Here is a 23,188-nt window from a genome sequence, read left to right on the forward strand (position 1 = left end):
TAAATGTGGTGCACAACATCTGTAACAACCACACAGAACTTTCCCCAAAAGTTCTAATTAGGTTTCCAGGTAATGTAACAACACAATGTAGCAGTAATGTTTTCCCAGCAAACCAAAATTGGTTCTGGAAAATTCCCAGAACATACATTAGGTTGCAGCAAATGTTCTCATAACACAAAAACTGTCTAAAAACATTAATTTAGAAGAATGATCCCAGAACACATTTAGTCTATTCTTTAAAGGTACCCAGATTTTTGTTTTAGGTTTTTGGGAACATTGTGGAGTTATGACAAAATATAGGTTCCCAAAACACTAAAACTGTCAGTTGTGCTGACATTCAGATAATGTTTGTATCAGGGTGCAGAAAACATTCCTTTCATGTTGCTAGAATGTTGACAGAACAGCCTTTCTGACTTCTTTAAAGGCTCCCAGAACATTTCATTAAGTTGTGGGAGTTGTCTGAGATGTCACAATAATATTATTGTGATATTCACACAGGTTGTACAGAACATTCCCACAATGTTGCACGGTGTTCCACAATTTCCAAATAAGTCTATTTTTTGGAATATTTGTTTTAGGTTTAACATAATATTCCATTGATGTTCACGCTATATACATTTATCTTCTCTTGGAGGTCCTCAGATCATTTCAAGAACATTTAGAACATTTTATATTTAAGTTTTACCTAATATTCCCACAACCTTCTCAGCATGCAAATGTTTTGCTCTTTAAAGGATATTGGAATACATCCCCATTGTGTTTCTATCCAGATAAAAATAGCAATTCACATTTGAGGACTGTATTGCAGGTGATATGGAACACATGGTATTTTCATTTCATTCATAGGACATTTGAACAGCATTTAATCATACAGACACAACCATATTTTTTACACGTCATATGTTGACAAGCTGAAAATGTGGGGTTTGAAAATGCAATGTTTGGCTCCCAAGCCAGGTCTTTTATCCCAAGCCAGCATTCAATCATACATCCCAGACATCCGCACGACTGGACAGTTTTTGTCTTTTGAGAACATTTGCTACGACCTAACGAATGTTCTGGGAACTTTCACAGAACCAATTTTGGTTTGCTGGGTATATTCTGTGGTTCTTGGTGTATCTCTATGGCACAATGTAAGTATGTGTGTGTGTCTACGAGGAAAAGTGTAGGCTACGTCTATGTCACAGGAGGTTGGGGGGATCTTAATTGGGGAGGATGTGCTTGGGGTAATGTCTGTAGCGGAATAAGTGGAATGGCATCAAATATATCAAACACATCGTTTTCATGTGTTTGATGCCTTTCCATTCGCACCATTCAATCCGTCATTATGAGCCATCCTCCACTCAGCACCCTCCTGTGGAGATTGTGTGTGTGTGCGGTACAGTAAGTGTGTGTCTGAGACTCAGTAGTCACCATGAGGGAGGAAGTGGTGGGCAGTGCCCCGCCTTTCATCACGGTGCTAACGAGCCCCGAGACACGCCAGGCTGGAAACAGTAGCATTGTTCTCCCCTCCCTGGGCAACAGCTCCAACGCGACTTCTGACTCTCTCTCATACACACACACACACACACATAAACACACACATATTGTAATTTGCACTCTCACACACTCAGACATTTTGTTAATGCAAGGGATTTCTTGCCCTCTCTACCTCTCTCTCTCTTCATAAATGTGTGAAGACTATGGTTTGCAGGTCAGCATTGAAGCACATACCAAACAGATATGGCAAGGTAGCGCAGTTTTGTTAGCACTCTGGTCAGGGTAAACTTTCACCTCTGTAAAAAGCTGTGAAGTTGTTGCAAAGTGTTCTGTCAGTGGGTCTGTCTTACTGCTTTCAGATAGACACATCTGTCTCTGGTCCACCCAGTCTCAGCCAGGACAATACTACACTGGACCAGCTCTATCATTATGTTACTGTATATACTGTCATTCTGATATGAGTGATGATGGCCCCGGATAGTCCTGTCCAAAACAGATCTTGACCAATAAAAGCCCTGCCTGTATCTCAAGGTATTGTAGCCATTCCTCTCTCTCTCTCTCTCTCTCTCTCTCTCTCTCTCTCTCTCTCTCTCATATTTACTGGAAACTATTCTCAGAATGAATCTGTCCTGAATTGATAAAAATAGCTCATCTCTTGGACGGAGGACAAGAGTGGGCGAGGAGATGTTTGGGGGGCTAACATTTTAAATGGTGTGTGATGCGATGTGGTTAGGAAAATATATCTGAGATAATGCATTGTGGGATAGTGGAGCAGAAAGTCCCTGAAGGTTCTGGCTACCACAATGGCATGCTGGGAAGGATTGGAATGGGGGGGGGGACTGCTTCCTCCCTAAACGTTGGTGTTGATGTCTGGGAGCTTCTGTAAGGAAATCCTTCTCTGTGACTGTTCCTTTGGGAGCAGGCGTTTTTCATGCTGTAGGAACAAGGAACACATTGCCTTCACACATCAGCCTTGTCCTGCCTACAACCCTTTGTCTGATGACCTCTTCCAACCTTGCTATTCCCACCTGGCCAAAGAGCTTCCCTGAGTTTCAGAGGTTAATTCTCCGGCAGGTCTGACTTTGAATGGAGAAGGGTATGTGGTTGAGTTGTTTAACACATGGGCATGGCTCGGCATGGCAGGCAAGAAGGTGGGGTGAAATGTGACGGGTAGTATGAAATTAGAAATTCATATTTATGGTTTGGCAATAGCCAGAGTAACTTAATCTTGGGAAGAGTCATTTTCAAAAGAGTACTGAAAGAGTAGCACTCCTCTTGGATTCCAGCGATATTTTCTTTGGTCAACTATTGGCATCCTTGCGAGACCCAAGTCCAGGTGGCTGTTGGGGTAAGATTTCCAAACCATCCGAATACAGAAATATCCTGCTGTGTCCCACTGGTGGGGCCATATTTGGGGCATATGTATCCACTCCCAGTCATTTTAAAGAAACCTCTGTATTGCTGATCCTGGCTGAATATTGTATCCAGCTATTCACTGTTCATACTGTAATTACTCAGATATTAACACATTTTAATGAACCCCTGGTGATTGCCCTCAAGCCTTAGTTTGGAGATGTTATGGGCCAATGTTTCAACTAGCTATGTGCAAGGCTGTAGGTCTCCTCATTGACATGCAGTCTAATGTCTTATGTTATTTGAATTTCTCTTTCTCTCTCTCTCTCCCCAGGGACCTCAGGAGCAACCTCATCAGCACCATCATGCCTGGAGCCTTCCAAAGTTTATCTGAACTTCGGAAGCTGTAAGTGCATACAGAATCAGCTCTGTTTTCATTATATCTTGTGCACTGTAAACAGTCATATTGCGTATATAAAGAGTTGGTTTAGTTGCCAGTCTCCCTGCATGTCACAGTATTGAGTGTTTTCAAAACCAGCACACAGTCATAACTTTTTCTGATACATAAAACTATATGTAAAAATATATATCCTTAGTTTTAGCGTCCATCATAAAAACCTGGCTGGCTGGCTCAGAAATGTGTTGTGGATGGCTGGGCTAAGTGTATGTGCTGGTCTGTGCTGATCTCAGTGGGTCCTGGGATGACATGCCCTGGTGCCCTGCTCTGCCGCCATGGGAAACCTCAGGGACACGCAGAGGCTCCTCACACGTCATTGGATGTGACAGGGAAGCAGTTTGCGGCCGCTTGTAGCTCACTCATTGTGTGTTTGGACAGTCGGCTCCGGTCCTCTGCCCTGCGCTGCGTGACTCTTTTCCCCTCCCTGTACTGCTTGTGTTTTCCCTGCAAGGTCTGGGGCTTTTCAAAACAAACAGGGAGAGATAAAGACACACTCTCGACAGATCTCTGCTGGGTTGTGTCAGGGGGACAGTGGAAGAAGGCTCACTCTGACACTGTCCTTATACCATGCAGACACAGCATGTAGGGGCTGCAGAGTGCATTTGCTCCTTCTTTGGTGATATGGCTTTAGTAGAGGTTCTATGGTCTATATCGATAAGGAACATTCACAGGTCACGAGAGTATTGCAAAATTCCAATTCCTTATCCTGCTGTGTTACATGCTGGCTGGTTGTATGAATGGGAATTGTGAGAGATGTGCCTACTGGCCAAGAAAGCCACTTTGGATAAGACTTTGTTATTGTAAACAAATACAATGTGCTGGAGAAGCCAGTTGTTCCCAATGAGATCACAAAAACAACATGCAGAGTGTCAAGATTAGGGTTGCAAATGTATCGGTAATTTACCAAAGTTACCGGGATTCTTAAGTAATTTTGGATATTTATTAAAAAATATATTAATATATAGTATTAATTTTTTATACAGTACCAGTCCAAAGTTTGGACACACCTACTCATTTAAGGCTTTTTCTTCATTTTTACTATTTGCTACATTGTAGAATAAAGTGAAGATGTCAAAACTATGAAATATGGAATAATGTAGTAACCTATAAAGTGTTAAAAAAATACATTTTATATTTGAGATTCTTCAAAGTAGCCACCCTTTGCCTTGATGACAGCTTTGCACACTCTCAACCAGCTTCATGAGGAATGCTTTTCCAACAGTCTTGTAGGAATTCCCACATATGCTGAGCACTTGTTGGCTACTTTTCCTTCACTCTGCGGTCCAACTCATCCCAAACCATCTCAATTGGGTTGAGGTTGGGTGATTGTGGAGTCCATGTCATCTGATGCAGCACTCCATCACTCTCCTTCTTGGTCAAATAGCCCCTACACAGCCTGGAGAGTGTGTTTTGGGTCATTGTCCTGTAGAAAGCGCAAACCAGATGGGATGACGTATCGCTGCAGAATGATGTGGTAGCCGTGCTGGTTAAGTGTGCCTTGAATTCTAAATAAATCACTGAAAGTGTCACTAGCAAAGCACCCCCACACCATCACACCTCCTCCTCCATACTTCACAGTGGGAACTACACATGCAAAGATCAACCATTCACCTACTCTGCGTCTCACAAAGACACGGCTGTTGGAACCAAAAATCTCAAGTTTGGACTCATTAGACCAAAGGACAGATTTCCACCGGTCTGTCATTTCTCTTTGCTTATTTGAGCTGTTCTTGCCATAATATGCACTTGGTTTTTTACCAAATAGGGATATCTTTTGTATACCCCCCAGAAATACACACAAATTAACTTTTAACAAGGCACACCTGTTCATTGAAATGCATTCAAAGGTGACTACCTCATGAAGCTGATTGAGAGAATGCCAAGTGTGCAACGTTGTCATCAAGGACACGGGTGGCTACTTTGAAGAATCTCAAATATAAAATATATTTTGATTTGTTTAACACTTTATTGTTTACTACATGATTCCATATTTGTTATTTCATAGTGTTGATATCTTCACTATTATTCTACAATGTAGAAAATAGTAAAAATAAAGAAAACCCATTGAATGAGCAGGTTTGTCCAAACTTTTGACTGGTACTCTATCTGTGTTCATATTGTCCATGAGTTTCTAGTAGATAGACCATATGGTTTAACAGAAAATAGCCTAATTCATGAAAAAAGTACCTAACGTGCAATGGCATTATTTCCATTTAACTCTTTAACTCTTCCAACTATTGACTTTTTTCACAACTGCCATCAGTTTGACAACATATGCATATGGACACAGAAAAATGTAATAAAAATATATATGAAGGATATTTCATGCTGTAACCCTCATTTAAACACCAATGGAATTCATTAAGTTGAGGGTTTTAAGGCTTTGTCATTCTATTTTGTATTTAAGAAATGACCATTATTCACCGCTGTGCCCTCACTGTCCCTGTTATCTCTCCTAGCGACCTGTCCAACAACCGCATTGGCTGCTTGACTCCAGACCTGTTCCAAGGACTCACCCAACTCACCAAACTGTAAGCAGGCTAAATGACTGACCCTAAAGCAACACATTCTAGTGTAGTATTGTGGGTACGTAGTACAGTGATAGTGATTAAACATCTGTCTGGTTTCTCCTGTTAGGAACCTCTCTGGGAACATCTTATCTACCTTGGACCCAGGGGTCTTCAAGGAGCTCGCCTATCTTAAACTTGTGTGAGTACTGTTCCTAGCTCCTAACTGCCATCCCCTTCTTCACAGTTTGCTCCAGATAGATGTTTGTATAATCTTCGGAAGCGATATAAATGCAATCTTGGCAATCTGATCACATTTTCTCCCTATAGGCTTAGTTTAAGCAATGGACAGCCTTTTGTCACATCTGACATGTTGATCCTATAATGGACCACCAGAGAATAGATCTGAACTGTTGGGCAACATGCCGTTAGAGTGAAAGTGCTCCCGCTCCTCAGTGTAATCTCCCCTGATGAATGCTGTTGTAAAACTCCCTGCTTTTTCTCACCAGGAACTTTAACTCTGACTTTCTGTCATGTGACTGTGGGCTGCGCTGGGTGCCGGGTTACTTTCGCACCAGGATAGCCCGGCTGGGGGACGAGACAATCTGTGCTTATCCCAGGAACCTCCATGGAAAGCCCCTGCGTGGACTGAGCGAAAGTCAGCTGAGCTGTGGTGAGTGTCTGACAGGAAATTGAATGCATATGAATGCGGTGGTTCACCACTATCACCCCTCAAATAGTATGAAAACGTCACCATATGAATGACAGAGTCATTGTTTTCTCATGGTAATATTGTGAGATGAGGTAAGTGTTTGTGAAAAGTAATAAGCTGTGAGTGAGCAAGTGGAAACATGTAAGAAGTGCAATAAAAATGCAAAATACCAATGTTTTGCTGTCTCCAATAGCGTGTTTTCTATTGTATTTCCTCTTCCACTCAGTAGTCTGTCTTTCGAAGTGCACCAGTTAGCTGTGTTGTGCCTCCTCTGTGGTCGGCCTTTATGATTTGGGGCTGTCTGCATCCAATATTCCTAAACAAGCAGGCTCATAATGGCTTCATCTGAAATATTTAGCTGAGGTTGTGTAATGAAAGAGCAGCAGAAGTAATCCAGAGTGATTTGTTATGGTCTCATCTGCCTTCCCTTCTCCTGGCTGTGCTGTGTGTTCCTCTCCTCACTCAGATGGGCCTCTGGAGCTGCACACCCTGTCTCTCCTACCCTCCCAGCGCCAGGTGGTCTTCAAGGGGGACCGGCTGCCCTTCCACTGCACCGCCGCACTGGTGGACAAAATCACTGCGCTGCACTGGCGCCACAACGGCCAGCTGGTGACCTCTGACCCTGAGCAGGGCGTCAGTCTAGAGACTAGCGTGGTGCATGACTGCACCTTCATTACCAGGTAATGTTACAGTACTAAGGGGTCCGTTGGTATATCTGTCAATCCCAGCACTCTTTTCTTACCTTTCATTGCACTCCTCAATTGTCATATTTTCATGTTTTTATCATAAAGTTAAATATGTTTTTGATTTAGTAATGGTTTATGAGGCCAGTGTTTGGTTCTCATGAATTGATGAAGAAAAAAAATGTTTGTTTAGTTTCTGCTGATAGGACATGAGGTGTAGTGTGCTGTCTGGGTATGTGTGATGGCAGTGACTGATGTACTGTCTCCTCGGTGCAGTGAGCTCATCTTGTCCAACGTGCATGTTGAGGCCAGTGGAGAGTGGAAGTGTGTGGTGGCTACTGGGCGGGGCAACACCTCCCGCAGCGTGGAAATAGTGGTGCTGGAGAACAGCGCCTCCTTCTGTCCGGAGGAAAGAGTCACTAACAACCGGGGAGAGTTCAAGTAAGGAAGAAAACAATAATTCCCCTCTCTAGAAACTAAATCCACAATAATAACAGTCCTTCTGATTAAAACATGCTGCATCCTCCTCCCTTGGTGTTTTTTTCTAGGTGGCCCAGAACCCTGGCAGGTATCACCTCCTACCAGTACTGTCTGCAGCTGCGCTACCCCTCCCTGTCCATGGGGGGTACTGTGGAGCAGAAGCAGGCATCACGATACTGTGACCGCTCAGGGAGCTGGGAGGAGGGAGACTACGACAACTGTCTCTACACCAACGACATCACACGGGTCCTACACACCTTCATCCTGGTCAGTACCAGGGGTGTGCTTGGGCTGTCCCAAGTTCATTTAGCCCAGTACCTATGAAATCAAAATATGATACATATATTATGGTAGTAATATTTAGTTGTTGCCTGAAAGGTAAATGTGTAAAAGTAACAAAACATTTGAGTTATTTGCTTTAAAATAATCATACTTCTCTCTTTTTCCAGATGCCCATCAATACCTCTAATGCAGTCACTCTGGCACGTCAGGTGCGCACGTACACCGTGGATGCATCCAGTTTCACTGACACTATGGACGTGATGTATGTGGCCCAGATGATGGAGAAATTCATGGATTATGTCCGACCACTGCGAGAGGTGGGACAATGAGATTTTAATCCCTCAATGCATGTTTTTTTATTTTCTATTTTGTATCTGCGTTGTCTTTAATTGGAAAGAGTTGATAGGGACTTTTTGACTTGAATATTCATGATATATTCATTACCTTATGTCCATGATTAAGTTTCTTTCTGCCCCCTGTGTTTATGTAAATGCCTGTTTTTATGCTTGCTTTTTCATGTCTTTACCTGTGTGTATGTATGTGTCAGCTGTCACAGATGCTGGTGGATATGGGCAGTAACCTGATGCAGGTGGATAATCAGATCCTGGCCCATGCCCAGAGAGAGAAGAAAGCCTGCAGCTCCATAGTCCACTCTCTGGAGACTCTGGCCTGGCCCCAGCTCCACAGCCATGCTCAGGACCTCTCCACGGTACAACAACCTGCATTCCAACATGTTTTAAGGTTCTATATTATTTTTTATCTAACAGTCCTAAATGTAATCAACGTTGTTAACCCCCTATAGCTTTCCAAGAACATTGTAATGGAGGCCCATCTTATCCGTCCGGCCCACTTCACTGGCATGAGCTGCACAGCTTACCAACGCCGGGAGACCTTGTTAGGAAACCTGGGCATGGAGGGGGCAGAGCCCACCCACGAACAGCAGCTCCGCTTCCGCTGCACCACAGGCACCCACAACACCTCCATAAACAACTTCCCCATGAAGGTAAGCACTGTCTCCGTCTCCCTCACCCAGACCTGAACCCAACCTTACCCACAAACAGGACTGTAGTTGTGTGTCTGTGGTACAATGGCAGACAGTGCATACGGTTGTCATTAGAGGGAACACACCTCAGAGCTTGACCTACTGGAGATGGCATGGATCTGCATTTAGCACAGTCATTTACAACAGCTGACACGAAAGAGGGAGAAAATCCTGAGGTTTTAGATTTTGTCGTTTGGTGTTTGAAATTTCTGTTTCGTATTCCATTGGGTTAACAGAGTCAAATATAGGTGAAAGTAGGACAGTAAAGAATGAATGGTATGATTCTCTCTCTCTCTCTCTCTCTCTCTCTCTCTCTCTCTCTCTCTTTCTATGTTTCTCTCTCCCTCTAGAATGCTGTAGCCCTCGCATCTGTGGTTCTCCCTGCCTCTCTGTTCCCCCCTGACGCCCCGTCAGACTGTAAGCTTCAGTTTGTGGCGTTCCGTACAGGGAGGTTCTTCCCTTTCTCAGGGAACTTCAGTGGTCCTGGAGAGAACGCCCGCAGACGCAGTGTCAACAGCCCTGTCATCTACGTAGGCCTAGGTGAGGGAGCAGCTATAACACTTTTATTACACAATTCAACAAATTTACAGAGATGGGTCAAACCTGGTTATTTTAAGACAATTACAAAATACAAATGTATGCGCTGGTGACAGTGATAGTGATGGTCATCTCCTCCTTTGTGTGGCAGACGGGTGCAGTATGTGGAACCACTCGGAGCCCATCTTGGTGTCCCTGCGCCACTCAATCCCGGGAAGTGACCCAGTGGCGGCCCACTGGAGCCTGCAGGCCCTGCAGCAGCAGCAGGGGGGATGGAGCCAGGAGGGCTGCCTACTGGCCCACACTGACTCTGCCACCTCGACCCTGCGCTGCTCTGTACTCAGCAACTACGCCGTGCTGCAGGTAGGGCGGGAGCACATCCTAGGATCACTCACTCATTCCCAGAGACACATGCTGGATGTAATGTAATGATGACTCTGCACAACACGCACTGCACAACACGTCAATTGCGGTGGAATGTGGAATGAGGGAAAGCTCAGTTTGTTGTTTTGGAAAGTTCTGAAAGTCTATTGAAAAAGTTTGGTTACTAGCTAGCTACCTTTTGAGTTTGGATCCTGCGACGTGGTTGGCTTCAGTTGCTGAGACCTCTACTACCTGTCCAGTGATCCTGCTGAACAAGGCCGGGTCTGAGGAGCTGCTTGGCGTAGCAGATAGCCTAGCTGTTAGCTAGCTGCCTATAGGGCGAGTGGGGTTTTCTTCAGGGCTTGAGTGTAGCCTGCGATGTGGATAGCCATTGTGGCTGGGACCGCGGATTGTCCCGGGCTTGTGGCTGTCTAGATCTCTGCTGTTTGTTGTTGTTGTTGTTTCCAATCCTCCCTGCGACCTGCTCTGTCTGGAACTGCGTGGGAGTAACAGCTTAACCTACAAAATACAAGGGGGACAGTGGTTTCTCTATCACAGGTGAAGGATCTTTTAATTAAACGAAAAAAGTTCTACAAGCGGTTGTTACAACAACAAGAAAAAAACTTCAAGTGTTGTGTCCAAATACTGGTGAAGTCAATTAATAAAATAACGGATGACCTGAACATAGATGTCCAGGACCTGAAGAACAGTTTGCAGTTCTCCCAGGGTCAGCTTGGTGAGTTTAAACAGGAGAATGCCAAGGTGTCAAAAATCTGTAAGTCATTGAGAGAGGACATCAGTTCTGTATGTGAATCCATGATAACAATGACGGAGAAATCAGATTATCTCGATGACAATCAAGGCGAAACAACATTGTTGTGGACGGAATTGCAGAATCTCCACATGAGAACTGAACGGAGTCTGAGGACAGAGTGAGGGAAATGAACTCGGAGAAACAGAAGATGGACCACAAGACGATTGAGGTTTGAGCGCGCTCATAGGACTGGAAAACCCACCACCGGCCCAGCTGACAGGTCCAGGTCAATATTGGTCAAGTTCCTGAGGTTCAAGGACAAGGTACCTGTTCTGGAAAGAGCCAAGAACTTGAGCGGAATGTACTTCTTGCTCAAAAAGGACTAATCTGAAGCTGTGCACCAGAAGAGGAAAGAACTTATCCCAGTCATGAAAGCTGCCAGAGTGTGTGCGGACATTACTTACATCTGCTATGACAGGCTCATTGTCCACCCTCCCTCCCAAAAGCCTGGAAGGGATGAGAGACCCAAGCCTATGGGTTCTGTTACGGTTTTCTAGGTGTGAAGGAGAGTCGGACCAAAATGCAGCGTGTAGATTGCGATCCATGTTTAATAACGAACGTAAAACACAATACAAAAACCCCATGCCACACCCTGGCCTGACCCAATACATGACGATAAACACAAAATACTTAGACCAGGACATGACAGGTTCGTATCTTCAACCCTGAAGCACACACACACACACACACACTAACTGATTAATTGACTGCTGAATTAATATATTTTTCTTCTTTGCTCTTTTCTATATTATGTCTATCTCTGATAAGCTACCCGGAAAGGACAGGAAATAGCCCATATTAATATATGTAGCCTTAGAAATAAGGTTCATGAAATCAATAACTTGCTAACATCAGATAACGTTAATATATTAGCCATTTCTGGGACTCACTTAGATAATTATTTTTGATGATACAGCAGTAGCAATAGAAGGATATAACATCTATAGAAGAGACATGAATGCTTATGGGGGAGGCGTTGCTGTATATATTCAGAGCCATATCCCTGTAATACTTAGAGAAGATCTTATGTCAAGTGTTATTGAAGTGTTGTGGTTGCAGGTTCACCTGGCACATCTAAAGCCTTTTCTTTTGGGGTGTTGCTATAGGCCACCAAGTGCTAACAGTCAGTATCTAAATAATGTGTGTGAAATGCTTGATAGTGTATGTGATGTAAACAGAGAGGTCTACTTTCCTGGGGACCTGAATATTGACTGGTTTTCATCAAGCTGTCCGCTCAAGAGGAAGCTTCTCACTGTAACCAGTTCCTGTAATCTGGTTCAGGTTATTAATCAACCTACAGTATGGTGTTTACAAAACACTTCTGGTGTCACGTTCGTTGTAACGAGGAGACCAAGGCGCAGCGTGATGAGAATACATTCCTCTTATTTATTTAACGAAGAACACTTGAACACTTAAACTAAACAACAAAACAAACGTGAAGCTATAAACAACTAGTGCTGACATGCAACTATACATAGACAATAACCCATAAAATACCCAAGGAATATGGCTACCTAAATATGGTCCCCAATCAGAGACAACGATAAACAGCTGCCTCTGATTGAGAACCAATCCAGGCAAACATAGACATAAAAACACCTAGACTAGTCGTTGGAGGTTCCGGTCTGTGGCCCGTCGTTGGAGGTTCCGGTCTATGGCCCGTCGTTGGAGGTTCCGGTCTGTGGCCCGTCGTTGGAGGTTCCGGTCTGTGGCGTGTCGTTGGAGGTTCCGGTCTGTGGCCCATCACCGGACGCTCTGGACTGGGTACTGTCGCCGGACGCTCTGGACTGGGTACTGTCGCCGGACGCTCTGGACTGAGTACTGTCGCCGGACGCTCTGGACTGAGTACTGTCGCCGGACGCTCTGGACTGGGTACTGTCGCCGGACGCTCTGGACTGGGTACTGTCGCCGGACGCTCTGGACTGGCTTCTGTCGCCGGACGCTCTGGACTGGGTACTGTCGCCGGACGCTCTGGACTGGCTTCTGTCGCCGGATGCTCTGGACTGGGTACTGTCGCCGGACGCTCTGGACTGGGTACTGTCGCCGGACGCGCTGGACTGGGTACTCTGCCGGACGCTCTGGACTGGCTGCTGTCGCGGACGCTCTGGACGCTGCTCGCCGGACGCTCTGGACTGGGTACTGTCGCCGGACGCTCTGGACTGGCTCTGTCGCCGGACGCTCTGGACTGGCTACTGACGCCGGACGCTCTGGACTGGGTACTGTCGCCGGACGCTCTGGACTGGGTACTGTCGCCGGACGCTCTGGACTGGGTACTGTCGCCGGACGCTCTGGACTGGGTACTGTCGCCGGACGCTCTGGACTGGGTACTGTCGCCGGACGCTCTGGACTGGGTACTGTCGCCGGACGCTCTGGACTGGGTACTGTCGCCGGACGCTCTGGACTGGCTTCTGCCGGACGCTCTGGACTGGGTACTGTCGCCGGACGCTCTGGACTGGCTTCTGTCGCCGGACGCTCTGGACTGGGTACTGTCGCCGGACGCTCTGGACTGGGTACTGTCGCCGGACGCTCTGGACTGGGTACTGTCGCCGGACGCTCTGGACTGGCTGCTGTCGCCGGACGCTCTGGACTGGCTGCTGTCGCCGGACGCTCTGGACTGGGTACTGTCGCCGGACGCTCTGGACTGGCTACTGTCGCCGGACGCTCTGACTGGACTCGCCGGACGCTCTGGACTGGGTACTGTCGCCGGACGCTCTGGACTGGGTACTGTCGCCGGACGCTCTGGACTGGCTGCTGTCGCCGGACGCTCTGGACTGGCTGCTGTCGCCGGACGCTCTGGACTGGCTGCTGTCGCCGGACGCTCTGGACTGGGTACTGTCGCCGGACGCTCTGGACTGGCTACTGACGCCGGATGCTCTGGACTGGCGAGGCGCACTGTAGGCCTGGTGTGTGGTGCCGGACCGGGCTGGGGACACGCACCTCAGGGTGAGTGCGGGGAGGAGGAACAGGACGTACTGGGCTCTGGAGGCGCACAGGAAGCCTGGTGCGTGGTGTTGGCACTGGTGGTACTGGGCTGGTGACACACACCTCAGGGCGAGTGCAGGGAGCAGGAACAGGACGTACTGGACTGTGGAGGCGTACTGGAGGTCTGGAGTGTGGAGCTGACACAACCCGTCCTGGCTGGATGTTTATTTTCACCCTGGAACAGGACGCACTGGGCTGTGCAGACTCACCAGAGACACAGTACGCAGAGACGGCGCAGGATATCCTGGTCCAAGGAGGTATACTGGAGACCAGGAGCGCTGAGCCGGCACCTTCCTTCCTGGCTGGATGCCCATTCTAGCCCGGCCAATGCGAGGAGCTGGAATAGAACGCACCGGGCTAGAATAGCGCACTGGAGACACCTAGCGTATCTCTGCATAACACGGTGCCTGACCAGTTACACGCTCCCCACGGTAAGCACGAGGAGTTCGCTCAGGTCTCCTACCTGACTCAGCCAATCTCCTCGTGTGCCTCCCCCCCAAAAAAATCTTGGGGCTGCCGCTCTGGCTTCCGTGCTAGCCGTGTACCCTTATATCGTCGCCGTTCCTCCATTCTCCTGTATCCCTCCTCGCACTGTTCCATTGAATCACAGGTGGGCTCTGGCACTCTCCCTGGATCGATCGACCACCTCTCTATCTCCTCCCAGGTTGTCGCCCACTCATCCTTCTGCCGGGTCCATTTTCCAACCAAACTGTTGCTGTTCCTGCCTTTCACTCTGCTTGGTCCTGGTTTGGTGGGTTATTCTGTCATGTTCGTCGAATAGAGGAGACCAAGGCGCAGCGTGATGAGAATACATTCTCCTTTAATTAACGAATAACACTTTTAACAAACTATACAAAACAACAAAACGAACGTGAAGGTATGAACAACGAGTGCTGACACAGGCAACTATACATAGACAATAATCCATGAAATACCCAAGTAATATGGCTACATAAATATGGTCCCCAATCAGAGACAACGATAAACAGCTGCCTCTGATTGAGAACCAATCTTGGCAACCATAGACATAAAAACACCTAGAAAAGGCACAACCCCATAAACATACAAAACTCTAGACAGGGAAAAACACATATATCACCCTCGTCACACCCTGACCTAACCAAAATAATAAAGAAAACAAAGAATACTAAGGTCAGGGCATGACATCTGGAACAAAATCATCCACATGTATTGATCACATTTTTACTGATGCTGTTGTACTTTGTTCTTTTTAATTAAAAAAAAATCATTTTTATTCACCTTTAACAAGGTAGGCTAGTTGAGAACAAGTTCTCATTTACAACTGCGACCTCGCCAAGATAAAGCAAAGCTTTATCACAAACACAAACAACAACAACAACACAGAGTTACACATGGAATAAACAAGCGTACAGTCAATAACACAAAAGAAAAAAAGAAAGTCTATATACAGTGTGTGCAAATGGCGTGAGGAGGTTAGGCAATAAATAGGCCAATGTAGCAAAGTAATTACAATCTAGCAAATTAACACGGGAGAGATAGATGTATAGATGATGATGTGCAAGTAGATACTGGTGTGCAAAAGAGCAGAAAAGTAAATAAAAACAATATGGGGATAAGGTAAGTAGATTGGATGGGCTATTTACAGATGGGTTATGTACAGCTGCAGCGATCGGTTAGCTGCTCAGATCGCTGATGTTTAAAGTTAGTGAGGGAAATATAAGGCTCCAAGCTTCAGTTTTGCAATTCGTTCCAGTCATTGGCAGCAGAGAAATGGAAGGATAGGTGGCCAAAGAGGTGTTGGCTTTGGGGATGACCAGTGAGATATACCTGCTGGAGTGCATGCTACGGATGGGTGTTGTTATCATGACCAGTGAGCTGAGAGAAGGCGTAGCTTTACCTAGCATAGACTTATAGATGACCTGGAGCCAGTGGGTCTGGAATAGGTAGCGAGGGCCAGCCGACTAGAGCATACAGGTCGCAGTGGTGGGTGGTATATGGGGCTCTGGTAACTAAACGGATGGCACTGTGATAAACTGCATCCAGTTTTCTGAGTAGAGTGTTGGAGGCAATTTTGTAAATGACATCGCCGAAGTCGAGAATCAGTCAGTTTTACGAGGGTATGTTTAGCGGTGTGAGTAAAGGAGGCTTTGTTGCGAAATAGGAAGCCGATTCTAGATTTTATTTTGCATTGGAGATGTTTAATATGAGTCTGGAAGGAGAGTTTACAGTCTAGCAAGACACCTAGGTATTTGTAGTTGTCCACATATTCTAAGTCAGAACCGTCCAGAGTAATGATTCTAGTCGGGCGGGCAGGTGCGGGCAGCGAATGGTTGAAAAGCATGCATTTAGTTTTACTAGCGTTTAAAGGCATTTGGAGGCCATGAAGGAGTGTTGTATGGTATTGAAGCTCGTTTGGAGGTTTGTTAACACAGTGTCCAAAGAAGGGCCAGATGTATAAAGAATGGTGTCGTCTGCGTAGAGGTGGATCAGGGTATCACCCGCAAAAAGAGCGACATAGTTGATATATACAGAGAATTGAGTCGGCCCGAGAATTGAACCCTGTGGTACCCCCATAGAGACTGCCAGAGGTCCAGACATCAGGCCCTCCAATTTGACACACTGAACTTTGTCTGAGAAGTAGTTGGTGAACCAGGCGAGGCAGTCATTTGAGATGCCAAGGCTGTTGAGTCTACCAATCAGAATGCTGTGATTGAGTCGAAAGCCTTGGCCGGGTTGATGAAGACGGTTGCACAGTACTGTCATTTATCAATGGCGGTTATGATATCGTTTAGTACCTTGAGCGTGGCTGAGGTGCACCCGAGACCAGCTCGGAAACTGGATTGCCCAGCGGAGAAGGTACGGTGGAATTCGAAATGGTCAGTGATCTGTTTATTAACTTGGCTTTCGAAAGACTTTAGAAAGGCAGGGCAGGATGGATATAGATTTATAACAGTTTGGGTCTAGAGTGTCACCCCTTTGAAGAGGGGGATGACTGCGGCAGCTTTCTAATCTTTAGGGATCTCGGGCGATACGAAAGAGAGGTTGAACAGACCTACTTTTAGAAAGAGAGGGTCCAGGTTGTCTAGTCCAGCAGATTTGTGCGGGTCCAGGCTTTCCAGCTCTTTCTGAACATCTGCTATCTGGATTTGGGTGAAGGAGAAGCTAGGGAGGCTTGAACAAGTAGCTGCGGGGGGTGCGCAGCTGTTGGCCGGGGTTGGGGTAGTCAGGAGGAAAGCATGGCCAACCGTAGAGAAATGATTACTGAAATTCTCGATTATCATGGATTTATTGGTGGTGACAGTGTTACCTAGTCTCCTAGCATTGGGCTAGTCTCCTAGTCTCCTAGCACTGGGCAGCTAACAGGAGGTGATCTTATTCTCCATGGACTTTACAGTGTCCCAAAACTTTTTGGAGTTTGGATGCAAATTTCTGTTTGAAAAAGCTAGCCTTTGCTTTCCTGACTGACTGTGTGTATTGGTTCCTGACTTCCCTGAAAAGTTGCATATGGTGGGTTCTATTTAATGCTAGTGCAGTCCGCCACAGGATGTTTTTGTGCTGGTCAAGGGCAGTCAGGTCTGGAGTGAACCAAGGGCTATATCTGTTCTTAGTTCTACATTTTTTGAAAGATGGTGAGGAAATTACTTTTAAAGAATGACCAGGCATCCTCAACTGACGGGATGAGGTCAATATCCTTCCAGGATACCCGGGCCAGTTCGGTAAGAAAGGCCTGCTCACAGAAGGTGTTTTAGGGAGCCTCTGACAGTGATGAGGGGTGGTCGTTTGACCGCGGACCCACAGCGGATGCAGGCAATTAAAAAAAATATCTTTATTTAACTAGGCAGGTCAGTTAAGAACAAATTCTTATTTTCAATGACGGCCTAGGAACAGTGGCCTTTTTCAGGGGCAGAACGACAGATTTGTACCTTGTCAGCTCGGGGATTTGAACTTGCAACCTTTTGGTTATTAGCCCAATGCTCTAACCACTGGGCTACCCTGCCGCCCCAATAAGGCAATGATCGCTGAGATCCTGATTGAAAACAGCAGGGGTGTATTTGGAGGGCAAGTTGGTCAGGATAATATCTATGAGGGTGCCCATGGTTATGGATTTAGGGTTGTACCTGGTGGGTTCGTTGATAATTTGTGTGAGATTGAGGGCATCTAGCTTAGATTGTAGGACTGTCGGGGTCTTAAGCATATCCCAGTTTGGGTCACCTAACAGAACAAACTCTGAAGATAGATGGGGGGCAATCAATTCACATATGGTGTCCAGAGCACAGCTGGGAGCTGAAGGGTGTCTATAACAGGTGGCAACAGTGAGAGACCTATTTCTAGAGAATTGAAGTTTTAAAATAAGAAGCTCAAACTGTTTGGGCATAGACCTGGAAAGTATGACAGAACTTTGCAGTCTATCTCTGCAGTTTATTGCAACTCCTCCCCCTTCGACAGTTCTATCTTGACGGAAAATGTTGTAGTTGGGGATGGAAATCTCTATTTTTGGTGGCCTTCCTAAGCCAGGATTCAGACACGGAATGGACATCAGGGTTGGCGGAGTGTGCTAAAGCAGTGAATAAAACAAACTTAGGGAAAGCTGTATCGGTACCCGTTGGATGCAGTGATCACAATATAGTGTCTATTTCCAGGAAAGCCAAAGATTCAAAGGCTGGGCCTAAAATAGCGTATAAGAGATCGTACAAAAGATTTAGCTGTAGATGATGTTAAAAATATTTGTTGGTCTGATGTGATTAATAAGTAACATCCTGACGCTGCACTTGATGTATTTATGAAATTGCTTCTTCCAATTATTGATAAACATGCACCTGTTAAGAAATGAACTGTTAGACCTGTTAAGGCTCCATGGACTGATGAGGAATTGAAAAACTGTATGGTTGAAAGAGATGGGGCAAAAGGAGTGGCTGCACATCAAATTGAGAAGTGATGTGACTAAACTCAACAAAAAGAAGAAACTGTATTATGAAGTCAAAATCAGTGATGTAAAGAATGATGAAAAAAGTCATCGTACTCATGGATAAAAATAACTAACAATTAAAGAAAAGCACTGTATGTTTCAATTGTGTAAAGTAGTGTGGGAGAGGTGGGAAAATGATTGTTAATGACAAACATCCTGGCATTGACTGTCACGATCGTCGGCAGGGAAATGACCGGACCAAGGTGCAGCGTGGTGAGTGTTCATTTCTCTTTATTTTAAATGTTGCCAACAAAACAAGAAAAAAAAACGACAGTGACGCTTACTAGGGCTATACAGGCCACTAACAAAGACAACTACCCACAACTAAGGTGGCAAAACAGGCTGCCTAAGTATGATTCCCAATCAAAGACAACGATAGACAGCTGTCCCTGATTGAGACCCATACCCGGCCAAAACATAGAAACAGAAAACATAGAAATAAAGAAACTAGAATGCCCACCCTAGCCACACCCTGGCCTAACCAAAATAGAGAATAAAAGCCTCTCTATGGCCAGGACGTGACATTGACAACTTAGATGGAAAGCTACTGAGGATGGTAGCTGACTCTACAGCCACTCCTATCTGTCATGACTTTAATCTGAGCCTAGAGGAAAGTCTTTGTCCTTGGGCCTGGAAGGAAGCAAAAGTCATTCTGCTATCAAGAGTAGTAAAATGGCCTTTACCGGATCAAACAGCAGACGAATCAGCTTGTTGCCAGCTCTAAGCAAACTGTTGGAAAAAAAATTGTTTGACCAAATACAATGCTATTTCTCTGTAAACAAACGAACAACAGACTTTCAGCGTGCTTATAGAGAAGGGCACTCACTCTTTTGGTTGAAAGAAATTGGTAATAAGAAGATTGTGGGAGCTACACTGTTAGACTTCAGTGCAGCCTTTGATATTATTAACCAAATCAAATCAAACTTGATTTGTCTTATGCATCAAATACAACAAGTGTAGACCTTACAGTCAAATGCTTACTTACAAGCCCTTAACCAACAGTGCAGTTCAAGAAGAGTTAAGAAAATATTTACCAAATAAACTAAAGTAAAGAATAATAAAAAATATGCACAATAACATAACAATAACGGGGCTATATACAGGGGGTACCGGTACCGAGTCAGTGTGCGCTGGTACAGGTTAGAGGTAATTTGTACGGTAGGGGTGAAGGGACTATGCGCAGATAATAAACATTGAGTAGCAACAGTGTACAAAGCAAATGGGGGGGTCAATGTAATAGTCTGGTGGCCATTAATTATTCAGCAGTCTAATGGCTTGGGGGTAGAAGCTGTTAATTAATGAGCCTTTTGGTCCTAGACTTGGCGCTCTGGTACCGCTTGCCGAGTGGTAGCAGAGAAAACAGTCTGACTTGGGTGACTGGAGTCTCTGACAGTTTTATGGGCTTTCCTCTGACACTACCTATTATATAGGTCCTGAATTGCAGGAAGCTTGGCCCCAGTGATGTACTGGGCCATATGCACTACACTCTGTAGCACCTTATGGTCAGATGCCGAGCAGTTGCTCGACCATAACCTATTGTTGAGAAAACGTATGTGATGGCTTTTCAACCTCTGCCATATTGTGGATTCAGAGCTATATATCTACTATAACTCAGAGGGTTTTCTTTACTGGAAGCTTCTCTAATGTCAAATATGTAAAGTGTGGTGTACCACAGGGCAGCTCTCAAGGCCCTCTACTATTTTATATATTTACCAATGACCTGCTACTGGCATTAAACAAAGCATGTGTGTCGATATATGCTGATGATTCAACCATATACACATCAGCAACCACAGCTAAAGGAAGTCACTGAAAGCCTTAACAAAGAGTTGCAGACTTTTTTGGAATGGCTGGCCAGTAATAAACTGGTCCTGAACATCTCTAAAACAAAGAGAATTGTATTTAGTGCAAATCATTCCCTAGGTTCTAGACCTCAGCTGAATCTGGTAATGAATGGTGTGGCTGTTGAACAAGTTGAGGAGATTCAATTACTTGTTGTTAACTTAGACTGTAAACTGTCATAGTCAAAACATAAATATTCAATGTTTGTAAAGATGAGGAGAGGTCTATCTGTAATAAAGGGATGCTCTACTTTTTTGACACCACACTCCATAAAGCAAGTCCTGCAGGCTCTAGTTTATCTTATCTTGATTATTGTCCAGTCATATGGTCAAGTGCTGCAAAGAAATACCTATTTAAGCTGCAGCTGGCCCAGAACAGAGCGGCACGTCTTCATTGTAATCAGAGAGCAAATATCAATACTATACATACCAATCTCTCTTGGCTACGAGTTGAGGAAAGACTGACTGTGTCAACTTCCTGTTTTTATTAGAAACATTAATGTGTTAGAAATTCCAAATTGTTTGCTTAGTGAACTTACACATAGCACTGATACACACAAACACTTACCCCACCAGACATGCCACCAGGGGTCTTTTAACAGTCCCCAGGTCCAGAACAAATTCAAGGAAACATACATTATTATACATAGCCATGAGAGCATGGAATGCCCCTCCATCTGTTTAGCGCAAGTGAACAGGAAACCTGGTTTCAAAAAACAAATGAAGCAACACCTCACGACACAAATCATCTACCCCGTGTGACCTACTTGTTGCGTGTACACACACACTACATGCTAATGTTTTTAAATGTATGTAAATTGTAAAGTATTTTGTCTGTAATGTCTTTTTCTTTATGTCGGACCCTATGAAGACTAGCTGTAACTATTGGCGTCAGCTAATGGGGATCCTAATAGATATTAATCAAAAATCACTTCACTGGATGAATGTTCATGTTCTTTTCTCGAGGTCTGGAGATTTTATATCAAGCCCCACAGTGTGGTCATTGCAAAGATATTAATAGTTCTCTTTTTTCCTAGGAGGTTCCTGACTTCCCCCACTCCCCACCCATGTCAGTGAAGGTACTCCACCCTGTGGTCTATAGCTGTACTGCAATCCTCCTCCTCTGCCTCTTCACCATCATCATCACACACATACTACACCACAGGTACCGTGTGTGCGTGTGCATATGCGTGTGTGTGTGTGCGTGTGTCTGCTATCTGACCTACCCCACAGTGTCTTTATGTCCATTTAATGGTTCTCTTTGTTTTCTTCTTCCTCCTGCAGTTCTATAAACATATCCAGAAAGAGCTGGCACACGTTACTCAATACCTGCTTCCACATCGCTATGACCACATCTGTCTATGCAGGAGGCATCACCCTGACCAGCTATCCAATGGTGTGCCAGGCAGTAAGTCCCTCTCCTCCCAGACCCAGCAAATGCTCTCTACATCTGGTGTGTGTAGGCTGTGTGTTTGACCCTGTGTGATTTGTGTCAGGTGGGCATCGCTCTCCACTACTCCTCCTTGTCTACACTGCTGTGGATTGGGGTCAGTGCTAGAGTCCTCTACAAAGAGGCGGTCTGGAGGATGCCACGGCAACCAGAGGGAGAGTCTCCTGTTCCAGCTACTCAGCGGCCTATGCTCAGGTAAGTGATGTCATCAGGGTGAGACAGAGTTGACTTTTATATGAGAATGTTGTGAGTCATTGTCAAACAGGTCAACGTTTGAGTTGTGAGCTCATTGTGGGGCGGTATTTTAAATGACTGTATTCATGTGAACGGACACACAAACTGTGTCATATCAAAGACCACCATTGTGTTTAGAACCAAGGATCTTCTGTTTTAGAAAGCCTTGGAGGGAAAAACAGTAGACTACTGCTAAGGCACAAAAGAGTAGCAGTGACAGATGCAGAGTGCTGAGCCCAGAGCGGGGGAGGTGTGGAATGTACGAGCCAGGGATAACAGAGGTTAAGGAGAATGTCGTAAATCTGGCAAGGGTGATGGAGGGGGCGCACTGTCCCCTCATTACTGCCCCCCTCCTCTCTTCCTCCCCCTTTTCCCCCTCTGCCCTGGTGCTCCCTGGCTGTGATCATGCACTGTACTGTTGACCTCTGTGGCTTTCCCAAACCCTTCTGTTGCCCACCGCCGCATGGGGTCAGCCCTCCAATGACGCCTATCCCTGTGATAAATCACAACCCCCCCCCCCAGCAGCCTGTTGCCCTTTGTTACACTTAGCTAGCTCAGAGAGGCTGCCCAACTTACAGCTCAGTTCAGCTCAGGAGATCACAGACAGCTAGCCTAGGGATCACTACAGCTGTGAAATGTATGCTTGCTGAGAGAAAACAACAAAGGAGCAAAGCCCCTAAATCTCATACAGAATAAACAGAAACTGAAATGTAATTTGTCATGCAGTCCTTGGGTTTAAGTTGTTGTTTCCAATATTGTGGCTGGGACATGATACTTCACATCTAAATGAGTTCACTGTCATTCCCTCTTGCTTTCTTTTTCATCTAATTTTCTTTGATCCCTGTAATTTGTGTATTTTCTGAATACAGGTTCTATCTAATAGCTGGTGGTGTTCCTCTCATCATATGTGGCATCACTGCGGCTGTCAATGTCAACAACTATGGGGCCAACAGCCCTTAGTGAGTGCTTCTCATTTTAGCATTGAGCAATTGGCCCTTGATACAGTATATTTTGGTTTAGTGCT

General features: G+C 45.5%; 1 protein-coding gene across 4 annotated transcripts in view; it reads left to right on the plus strand.

The window, feature by feature from the left end:
• Positions 1-23,188, plus strand: part of adgra2 (adhesion G protein-coupled receptor A2) — a 61,174-nt gene that overhangs the window by 34,382 nt on the left and 3,604 nt on the right. For all 4 annotated transcript variants that reach the window (XM_042331576.1, XM_024438774.2, XM_024438772.2 and 1 more), the window contains exons 4-19: positions 3,167-3,238; positions 5,749-5,820; positions 5,927-5,998; positions 6,306-6,469; positions 6,975-7,188; positions 7,468-7,632; positions 7,740-7,938; positions 8,121-8,270; positions 8,501-8,662; positions 8,756-8,956; positions 9,346-9,535; positions 9,684-9,895; positions 21,518-21,645; positions 21,765-21,888; positions 21,977-22,125; positions 23,034-23,123. In XM_042331576.1, the coding sequence (XP_042187510.1) occupies positions 3,167-3,238; positions 5,749-5,820; positions 5,927-5,998; positions 6,306-6,469; positions 6,975-7,188; positions 7,468-7,632; positions 7,740-7,938; positions 8,121-8,270; positions 8,501-8,662; positions 8,756-8,956; positions 9,346-9,535; positions 9,684-9,895; positions 21,518-21,645; positions 21,765-21,888; positions 21,977-22,125; positions 23,034-23,123 (2,364 nt within the window). The remainder of the gene's footprint in view (positions 1-3,166; positions 3,239-5,748; positions 5,821-5,926; positions 5,999-6,305; positions 6,470-6,974; positions 7,189-7,467; positions 7,633-7,739; positions 7,939-8,120; positions 8,271-8,500; positions 8,663-8,755; positions 8,957-9,345; positions 9,536-9,683; positions 9,896-21,517; positions 21,646-21,764; positions 21,889-21,976; positions 22,126-23,033; positions 23,124-23,188) is intronic.

The sequence above is a fragment of the Oncorhynchus tshawytscha genome, linkage group LG12 (genome assembly GCF_018296145.1).
Source record: "Oncorhynchus tshawytscha isolate Ot180627B linkage group LG12, Otsh_v2.0, whole genome shotgun sequence".
NCBI classification, from domain to species: Eukaryota; Metazoa; Chordata; class Actinopteri; order Salmoniformes; family Salmonidae; genus Oncorhynchus; species Oncorhynchus tshawytscha.